Source organism: Schistosoma mansoni, assembly GCF_000237925.1.
Source record: "Schistosoma mansoni, WGS project CABG00000000 data, chromosome 1 unplaced supercontig 0076, strain Puerto Rico, whole genome shotgun sequence".
Classification (NCBI taxonomy): Eukaryota; Metazoa; Platyhelminthes; class Trematoda; order Strigeidida; family Schistosomatidae; genus Schistosoma; species Schistosoma mansoni.
Window position 1 is genome coordinate 1387357 of NW_017385990.1, and position 11191 is coordinate 1398547.

Consider the following 11191-nt stretch of genomic DNA (forward strand, 5'->3'; position numbering starts at 1 on the left):
AGTCACTTTCTTGTGCAATGGGGTGAAGTTTAAATTCACTTAGTATTGTTTTGTTTGAATCTTCCCGTTGATGTTTTTGGACTGCAGCTGCTCAGTCTCTAGCGAAAGGTACTGGGTTCGAGTCCCAGAGTGAACATCAACTCTGAGATGCAGGTACATCCAGCTGACGAGTTACAAATAGGACGAAACGCGCGTCAAACTGGATTCCACTGCTATCCACTATCCATCTTTGCTTACCATCTTTGTGAATTTAGGCTATATCGAGGCAATACTCACAGTATGCACAATGCCAATTAGAGACTGTCCAGTTGCAGTCCAAAAACATCAATGGAAAGATTCAAACAAAACAATACTAAGTGAATATAAGAAATTAATTTAGGAGCTATATTTCATCAATCGTCTTCCTCTTCATGTCTTATAATCCTAGTGACACCTTGTTATATATCATGGGAAAGGAAAATGGTTTATATTTGCCGTTATATGAATAACTGTATTGTTTTTATACTGTTGAAGACTTTGAATTCACTAACACTTAAAGTCATTCAGAATGAAATTGACTTCCTTATTTCGACTGCTCATTAAATTGTGATTTGATTCTTAAAATTCGATTACGATTTAGGGGCTAAACAAACGTGAAATTGGTCAAGAATCAGTGAATAATCACTTGAAAATGTTTCATTCCTACAACAGATCAGTCTTAGTCTCAATAGCTCAGTGTTAAGGTCTCAGATTTTGAAACAGGTTGATGTGGGTTCAGATCCCACAGGGAGTATCCATTCCTTTCGAAAACCCTAGGTCCAAGATTTCCTACCGACTATCTTCAACCAACTAACATTATACATATCTCCTTATGGGCTCCTTGTTTATCGAGATTATTATACTGATTTATTGTTTTTTATTACTTCATATAATTAATTTTTGAATAGGTTTATCCACAGAAGAATGCCTATTAACACCAGGTCCAAAACAAAGCGATGATTTAACTATCCAATGGAAACGTCGTACAATATTAACTACTGAGGCAACATTCCCGCATATACGTCGTCGACTTGAAATAATACAAGTAACAGAGATTGATTTTACTCCAATTGATTCAGCGATAGATGCTATTCAGGTAGGTCAAAGCAGAACATAAAATGCTTCCTTTTCTTGTAAACGTCTTTGATACTTATGTATTTTCAAGATCCACTTATTCTCACAAGTCCTCGTCAATAATTTTTGGAGATAATTTTTATTATCAACTGAACTCATCTGGAGAATCCTGAAACGTAAAGAAACACTAGACAACTGTTCATTGTCCTACACAACGGTCCACCTATGAGACCTGGGCGCTGGTGTATATTTCCATCTTCAGCCAGGTGATGACTATCATTCTATGTCATTGATTAGTGACTGTGTCACTTTCTTGACAAGATCAGTTTCAAGGAGCCCAGATTCTTACCATAGGATTTTTGTATTTTTACCTTGTTCTGTACTAATATTGAATTTCAGTTGGACTTCAGTGAAATTTGCAGTCTGTGTTTCATGAATTAGGTCATTTTTGATGGATCGTAACTGTTAAACAGCCGATATTTTGTATAATCATTGAACTTAAAACATTCTAACTGAATAAAACTTAAACCAGTCCGTTCTGGTAGTTTAATTATTGGAATTTTTGCATCATTGATATTGACCCGCATCAAGCAACCATTAAAATTCAGGAACAACGAAGCATTTGTTTTTCCTCCTGACAGTTAGCATATTCGACTCCCTCAGAGATCAAACTCTGAACTTTTAAGGCATCTAACAGGTGCATAACCTTCAGATAACTGTATTGAAATCCAAATAGTATTAAAATTCCAGTAGCATTCATAATATCCGTTAACTAACAACCTAGTTATTGTATGGTCGTTTTTATCAATATATAACTGACTGTACATCAGCGATCTCAAAAACTACTAACAAGCTCTATGAAATAGTGATTTCAGTTTACTCATCATCTAGACGAATCTCGTTGAGTTCTAGGTTTATCAAGGGTTTATGAGTGAGATGGTATTTCTTCATATTTTGGATATTTTCGCTGGAATCCGTATGTGGTATGTACGTTCAACTATAAAGAAATTATAAATATCAATCTGTTAATTATCTACCATACAATATTTATATACTACTAGACGAGATATCACTGTTTATTACAGCCTTTTCCAAAATCTTCAAATCTGTCATACGATAGTTGGGGTAAGCGTCGAAAGACATCGAGTGATGAGCTATCAACACATAATGAAGTACTTCTTTTTATTCATGACCATCCATTTGTTATTATGATTATTAAAGTCGACATTATTTTTTATTTCTTGTTTATACAGTGTAAAAATCAAGAATTAATGAATCATTTAATAACTCTACGTAATAATCTGACAACTTGTCAACATTCAGGTTAGTTATACAATGACTATATATTTTAGATTAGAAAGTTTATATTCTAAAAGATTGAGCTAAAATTAATGAACAAAAAGATCATTTCACTTTAAGATTTCATACATGTTGTTAACCCCCAAATGCCCTGGTACGGTCGAGAGTGGAGAGAGTCAGCTCTCCTTCTCCAAATGCTCTCACATGACCACGCGTATACAACCATTGCCAGGGAAGTCCTACTCATTGCCTTCTCATGGCATTACTGTTGTTTACGAAATTGAGAGGACGAAAAGCGAATGTCCGACGCTTTAACCGGGTTGGTAGACACAGAAAGTTCACCTAGGGGAGTTGGAAAACCCTGATTCCAAACCAATGGTGCACATGGGCTCCAGGATCCTGAAGGAACAAATGGCGTATGAATCAATCGTTGGTCACCGGCTGCCATGGGACTGCATCTCCTTGCGATGATCCACTGCCTTGTGGATCAGACCTTTAGGTCAAAGGCTCGGGGTGTGGTCCCCTAAAAAAACCACCTGTTTCGGTTTGGGCACCTGGTCAGTATCACAGCCCTCACACAAATCAAATGAGATTTGTGCGGCGCATATATATCTGGTGCTTCCTTGTACCAATTTTTATGTGTTTAAATAAATAAACAGTGTTGTCGTTGTGTAGACTATATTATCACGTGATTTGATCGTAATGTTAAGAATTAATTGAAGTATTTGGTATGATTATTTGAACTCTGATGTTTAGAACTGTGTAAAGTTATTACAGTTGAATGAAGATTACTGTCAAATGGAATAATAGTCATTGTTATGCTAACCTAAGGTCAGTGGAGTTTTATAGGGTGCATTGGTGTTGGCCACCTAGTGGTTAAAACCGTCATATTTGAAGTAACAGATTTTGGGTCCCCCACCCCTCTATAGCCTCATTACAATTACTCCAATTTAGTTCTGTAAGCATTACACAGAATTCTGTAACTCAATGTTGAATGTATAAGTCTGTACAATTGATCAATTCCTGAGTAGTTACAATTGTTGTTTGTCTAGTTCTATGATGTTGATCAAAGTGTATCAGCACCTAGGTTCAGGATTGCGTTTTCATTGTCTTCAATTACCGAACATCTGTTAGTATAATGTTGTGGAGATAATCGAATTCTCATTAAAATCACAAACTGATCTTAGCTGGATAACTATTAAAAAACCTGATAGCATTGAATAGTCATTTCGTATTAGGATGAGATTCTTCGGCATTCCACATCTAATCAAAAGGTTCGCTGAAAAAGAGTATGTTCATAAGAGAGACTGACAGCTATCACAGAGAAAACAACCAACTATTAACTCATATATCAAGTATAGATTTATATTATTAAAATTAGAAGCCGATCTTTTGCATGAACGTTCTAGACCATTGACCAGTATTCAATATTGTACATGTTTAACTTCAATCAATGGAAACCGAAGATCGTGGCTTAAATTTCCGGTTACGAAGTGATGAATGTACAATATCGACGAGTCCCAATACTATATTTTCCACAGTTGTCTAAATTGGATGTTTTCTGTGATAGCTACCTGGTTTCTTGTTATGAATATATATCCTTTGTTGTTAATGTACTCTTTTGTCATAGCAACTAGTATGTTTCCAGTTTCAAATCCTAAATAGGATTAAAACTGAAATAATCTGTAATTTGATATTAATTAGTCCATGCTATGTGCTAACCCTCCAACTGACTACTTGAGGGAGAACACATGAGTAAGTGAGAAAGTGTATTGGACTACCGAATGAAATATACAAATACTCATTCATATATATAGATACCATTCTATCTGTAGGAAATAGATCCATTGACTCAATTGAATGCATTTAACTTCTGATTACCATCGATTGACCATTTCATCAGGCTACTTCATCATTAGCCTACAAGATACCTTATAAAGATTTAAAATATCGTCTCCGCGCCCATCTTTAGACATGTAGATCATGTGTTTATTCTGGAATGGGTTTGTAATTGCAGTCAGTCAGCTACAACGTAGGACCAGGCACACATGTGCATCGGTCCAAGTTGTCATACCTCATTAGCACAACAACATGAACACCGAATTCATAGAAGTGGTTAATTTAATGGTGGTAATATGTAAAAGAATGGTTGTATATAGGGATATAGTATAGGAAGGAAAAAAGTTATGAAGCAATCTTAATCTCAAGGTTTAAGGGAAGATAAAGAGTGTATACACCTGCTCCATTGTGATCGATTCTAAGCCATGTCACACAGAGTTTCCAACCATTGGTTACGATAGTCACGCGGACCCCAACCAATTAGTCTGCATCTGCCAACATGACTCAGACTAGAAGTTAGTGACTTTGTGGACAGATGCCATGTTTTGGTTTGGCCGCCCCTAACTGTCTTCCAACCATCCCCAATACTAGTCAGCATAACACACTCCTGAGAATAACCAACCTTTGACGTGTTTGTACGTATGACATGTACTTCACATATTTTAAAAGCGAAGTTTTTAAACGACTGATAGAAGTCGTTACCTACATTCAGTCTTTCTGTTAAACCGTTGAAAGTAGTTGAAAACTTCATGTGTCTGAGTGACTATAAATGTCTATTATTTCTCGACTCTGGGACGAGGTGTTTCAATATCATATTGATCCAGATTTTCATACTTAGCATCAGCGCAGCCAGTGCAAATTAACACCATAAAATGCAATAAATGGACTTAACTCACGATTTAAGAAAATGCCAAAAGTAAATTGATCCAATGCATAATATCTTTAGTTGTTTGAACCTCAAGCTTGATGATTTGAGTCAGTATGAAGATCATAATCAATAAGATTGTGTTCTTCCAAGGTGAGCATCTTAACAATCACTTTTAATCGAAGTTATGTACTTGGAGAAAGTTTTCTTCACGAACTAAAATTAACGGTATAACCACTCGAAGATAGTTGTACACGGAACTCCTGTGCTGTCTTAAGTCAGATAATTATCTTCTTTACGAACCTTCTAGAGCATATCCAACTGAAATCTGTTTGTCCAGGTTCCTACAATGCCTGAACACCGATTACCACGACGTGCTATGCTGACTAGGGTAGGGGATGGTTGAAAGAGAGTTAGGGGCGGCCAAACCAAAACGTGGCATCAGAGCTTGAAGTCACTATCTTCTAGTCTGAGCCATGTTGGCAGATGCAGACTACTTGGTTGGGGTCCGCGTGACTATCGTAACCAATGGTTGGAGACTGTAGGTGACATGGCTCAGAATCGATCGATCACAATGGCGCAGGTGTATACACTCTTTATCTTCCCTTAAACCTTGAGATTAAAATGCTTGACAAAAACAGACTCCTTCCTTATACTATATCTTTATATACAACCTATCTTTTATATACTATCACCACTAAATTAACTATTTCTATGAATATGGTGTTCATCTTGTTGTGCTAACGAGGTATGGCAACTTGAACCGATGCATGAATGTGCCTAGTCCTACGTTGTAGCTCACTGACTGACTGACTGAGGTTCCTACACAACTAAGATATAATCAAATCGCTGAATAAGAGTTTCATTGATCACTACTACCATCAATTCGTAAAATTGTGTTTTCTTCATTCATTGTTTTCATCAGTGATTTACTGCTTCATCATCATCATCATCATCATTATCATCTTGGTCGAATACATAGGTCTCAGTTTTTGCTTTGTTTTTAATACTACTAACTCTGTGTGTGAGGTTGCATCCTTTTCTGTAAGTAGTTTACCATCAACTTTTTTGATTATCCATTATTTTAGTTAATCCAACTTTAAATGAAGATAAACGTGTCTCCATCAATATGATTGCAAATTCTTCAAATATTCATAACATCACAACTACTACTACTAATACTATAAATAGTAGTAGTAATGTGAACAACTCAAAAACATCTACTTATAAAATACCTTTATTAATGGATATGCAATTACAAGGTGCATTATTACCTACAGTTAATGCTGGTCCAATGGCATATGCTCAAGCATTTTTAAAAGTAGAAAATCAATCACTTTATCCTATAACTAAAGTTAATCGATTGAAAGAGTTGTTTTTGTAAGTTAGTATAGTTTTTTCTTTGAATAATTTTTTTTCTGGTTAGCGTTTATTTTTAGCGAGTTGGTTTCCTACGGGATGGGGTTGCTAACCCCCATACCCAATCCTTCTCCTTTAACCTGGTTTGAGACCGGCAGTAGCCCCCTGGAGGAGCTACAAGCGAAGTTTTTTTGTAGGTGTGTGGAAGGGATTAGGCTTTGGTTTATATCTATAATGTTACTCGTAGAGATCTCGTTTATAGAATGTTTTACATTACTTTTTACTCAACTATTGTTCGATGTTTTATCGGAAATGGCCACATTTATTTTAACTTACTTATATGCCTTTTATTACGAAGAAAAAATTCTGCTAACGATTAAAGTATTAATCACTGAAATTCCCGAAGTTCTAATGAGAAGCCGTGACCAGTGTAGTTCAACCGTGTCGATTGTGAAATAGTTTACCTACCGAAAACAATGGAAAATGGTTGCACGACATCTTGGATTGGATGAAGTTAGAGGTTAACACCGTTGGATCTCGTCTTGACGGTCTAGAGGTTAAGCATCCTCATGAAATGTAAGGTTCTGGATCTGATTCCGGCAAATGGGGTCGTGAACTTGCTCTGATGAAGAGTCACACACTAGGACGAAACGACCTTTCAATCTTTCTAGGTTTTTAATGGTGGTCTAACATTGTTCAGTTCATGATTTCAAAGAAACTCAACAGCCCTGTACTGATGAATATATATTTTTGGTTCCAGATAGTTTGTTTACTTTAATATTAATGTTTATATTGCTCTTCTATATTATTCTTTCATAATTAGTTAGTAATGAGAGATTCACTGGGTAAATATACCTTCTATACTCATTATAATGGTAAAAAATGATTTGAATAGTAGGTTGAAAGAAACCTAAACAGGATGGTCAAATCAAGTTGTGACAATTGTCCATGAAATCATCAGCTGTTTAACTGAACCATGTAGTTAGGCGTGGATCAGTTTGTTAGGGTTCTCACAATTATCATAATTAATGGTTAGAGAAATTATATAAAGTGACTGTGAATCATTCAAATTAGTGAAAGTTCATTCACTGTTGGAGCATGCTGACTTCTTGAACTACTGATACACTTATATGTTAGGTTCTGTACTGCTTATGGACTGACCGATGATGTATTCAGACAGTCACAACGTAGAACTTCGTACGTACGTACATCAGTTCAACTTGCCATACCACATTAACATAGAGATGCAGTTGTCCATTCAAATCCTATAGTGGTAGAAGTAGTAAGAGTATAAGCATTATGCAAAAGATTAGGGTTTGAAGATCTTATTCAAGGAGTATAATCCAATGAAATAAATTTAGAAAGAGAAAAAAGATAGAGATATGAAGAATTCAGAAGATTAGAATTTGGTAGAACACAAAGAGTGGATGCACCATCACCATTGCAAACGATTTTGAGCCATGTCATTCAAGGTCTCTAACCATCGGTTGCTATCATCTCGCGGATCCCAACCAGGTAGTCTACACCTACCAACATGGCTCAGTCCACTTGTCAGTGACTTCATGGATTTGTGCCACGTTTTGGTCTGGCTGCCCTTAGTTTTCTTCCAACCTACTCCTACACCATAAAACATTACACGTCGGGGCAGTCGGTGGTTGGGCATACGTAACACATGTCCCAGCCATCTCAACTGATGAAGTTTCACTACTTCATCAATCGACTTGCCATCCTTACCTAGTACCCGTTTCCTAGCTACTGTATTAATTACTCGGTGGTCCTAGGATATACGAGCAATGCTTCGAAGACACTTATAAGAAAGGACAAAAGTCCTCTCGTGACAATCACAAACGGAATCAATTTGACTAATATACTGTCTAAAATATTAGCCTCAATAATACTTGGACATCTAACCAAAGCTCATGAAGAGCAGACTAGAGAAAACCGGGCTGGTTTTCGACCTTGACTTAGCTGTATAGACCAGATAATGTATTATTTTATCATTTTAATGGTTTATTCTCATTAAACTATTCACCTTTCTTTTTCTTCTATCTCATTTATGTATAGTGATTTCTTATCAACTTGTCTAGTACTACTTACATATTATTACAATTTAATGTCAAATATACATGAAGCAAAATATCGTGCTATGCATGAAGCATTAGATCGTTATCGTGTTGATTTAAGTAATTTATTAAAAGAAGAAGTAAGTTTATCTACATATTATCAAAAGGGGTTTAGTGGAGATTTTTGTAATTTTATAGAGTTGAGATCATGAGTCAATTGAAGCTAGATCACCATCGAAAACCTGGGATCACTGGACGGCTCTGGCGAGAGACTGGTAGGTCCTGAATTCGAATCTCGCGGGTACGGGATCATGGATGCACACTGCTGAGGAGTCCCATAATAGGACGAAATGGCCGTCCAGTGCTTCCAGGTTATCGATGGTGGTCTAGTTTCAATTAACTCATGATCTCAACTCTATAAAATTATCTACATATTGTTTAATTTTTTTAAAACTAATTTACGATTATACCATTAACAGTGCTAAGAATTGATTATTAGTAGTTGTCAAGTGAACCTTACTTTACTTAAGCTTTATCGTTTGTCGACATTGGTAAAGAAGATCTACCGTAGAATTTTGAAGAGGAAGTATTATTCCACCGTTGACTATATTTCAACTTTATCAATATAATTTGTCCAACACTAAAGCCCCAAAATGCCCTGGTACGGCCGAGAGTGGGGAGAGTCCGCTCTCCCTCTCGAAATGCTCTCACATGAACACGCGTATATAGCCTCTGTCAAGGAAGTCCTAGGCACTGCCTTCTCTCACCAAGGGTGTTGTTTACGAAATTGAGAGGATGAAAAGCGAGTGTCCAGCGTCTAAACTAGGTTGGTGGACACAGAGGGTACATCTAGGGGAGTTGGAAAACCCTGATTCCAAACCAATGGTGCACATGGGCTGACTCCATGATCCTGAAGGAACAAATAGTATATGAATCAATCGTTGGTCACCGACTACCATGGGACTGCATCTCCTGACGTTGTTCCACTGCCTTATGGATTAAACCTTTAGGTTAAAGGCCCCATGCGTGGCCTCCTAAGAAAACCACCTGCGTCATTTTGGGCACTTGGGCAGTATCACATCCCTCACACAAATCAAATGAGATATGTGTGGCGCATATATATCTGATGCCCGTTTGTACCAATATTTATATGTTTAAATGAATAAACACTAAAAAATACTAGGCAAAAAACTTATCACTGATCAATCATATGTATATACATATAGTTAGTCTAATGTGTATAACATTCATTGCACATCAGTTTTTACTCAATTATGCCAATAATGTGAAGTAAGTAACTTAAAGATGAGTATGTTATTATTCCCAGTCTATTGAAATTATAGATGTCACTACAATCCACAATAATAAATCAAATTTTCACTCTGGGACTCCGACCCCAGTACCATTCGCTTCAAATGCCATCGCGTTATCCACATAGCTACTGAGTCCTGATAGCCACTTTCTTGTGCAATGGGTTGAAGTTCAAATTCAGGTATATCCAGCAGACGAGTCCCAAATAGGACGAAATGCGCTTCCAGGATCCTACTGCTAGCCACTATCCATCTTTGTTTATAATGTTTGTAAATTAGGGCTCCATCGAGATAATACTCACAGTATGCATATATTCCAATAAGAGACTGATCAATGGCAGTACTAAACATCAATGAAAAGATTCAAACAAACAATACTAAGTTGAATTTGAGTTTCTAATAACTGTTCAATTAGTATAATTAAAAGTATCAAATCATTATTTTCTAGAATGATCTTGAAAATTTTTCAAACAACATTGTTTGACTGAAGTAGTTTAAAGATTAGTTCGAAGAATAACCGAATACTCCTAATACTCAAGTACTGAATCTTTTATATGACGAGTAGCAAAAGGGAGAAGTTGATAGAACTCTGAATCTACGTCAATACATCTTCTCGGTGTTATCTTGTTGTTGTTATTGAGTTGCAATCATTTTCAAAGAGTTAACGTTTTTTTAGCGAGTTAGTTTTCTACGGGATTGGATCGCTAACCCCATGCCCAACCCTCCTCCTTTATCCGGGCTTTGGACCGTCAGTATATATAATGTTCATCAGCAACAGTAACGTTTTTCTTTTCTTTTCTTATTTCCAGATTATTATTAATGAAAAAGAATTAAGAATTGGACCGAAATCATCATCATCAGCAACACCGACATCCTCTTCATCTACTATGAATCAAATTCATTGAAATCCTTTTTTTTGTCATTTCTTTCATCTTTATCACAAGAATAGTATACACTGATGTGGGGGGGGGCATTGTTCACTGATTCATCAATGATAATCTATGTGTTACCTATATGTATTCTTAATATGAATGAAATATATAAAATAAACATTCCAATGATAATTCACATATCTTTATATAACAATAATAATAACCAGCTAATTGATTCCTGTAATTTATACACATTCAATGTATACTACTTATATTCATCGACATAATAGTAGTATATAACATCAAAGAGAAATTAAAGAAAACACTCATTCAGTGTGAAAATCATGTTGCTTTTTTAGGCAGTAACCAATAACTTGTATAAAAATGAATCATTCATTTTTAATCTTAGCTTATTAATGAACTACTTCATGTTAAAACTGTAACCTTTGTCTATTATCCTGAGTAACTTCCTTTTTTATTACCCTTTTTTTT

At 36.0% G+C, this 11191-nt stretch overlaps 1 protein-coding gene across 1 annotated transcript in view; it reads left to right on the forward strand.

Annotated features, from left to right (window-relative positions):
- The window catches only part of Smp_176770 (dock-9, putative), a gene marked incomplete at its 5' end in the record, with an annotated part of 121428 nt that extends 110638 nt beyond the window's left edge, over positions 1–10790 (forward strand). Inside the window, 5 exons of the mRNA XM_018791786.1 lie at positions 927–1114; positions 2346–2415; positions 6184–6475; positions 8519–8657; positions 10637–10790. Coding sequence (XP_018645106.1) covers positions 927–1114; positions 2346–2415; positions 6184–6475; positions 8519–8657; positions 10637–10732 — 785 coding nt within the window. The 3' untranslated portion in view covers positions 10733–10790. The remainder of the gene's footprint in view (positions 1–926; positions 1115–2345; positions 2416–6183; positions 6476–8518; positions 8658–10636) is intronic.
- Between the last annotated feature and the right edge of the window lie 401 nt (positions 10791–11191).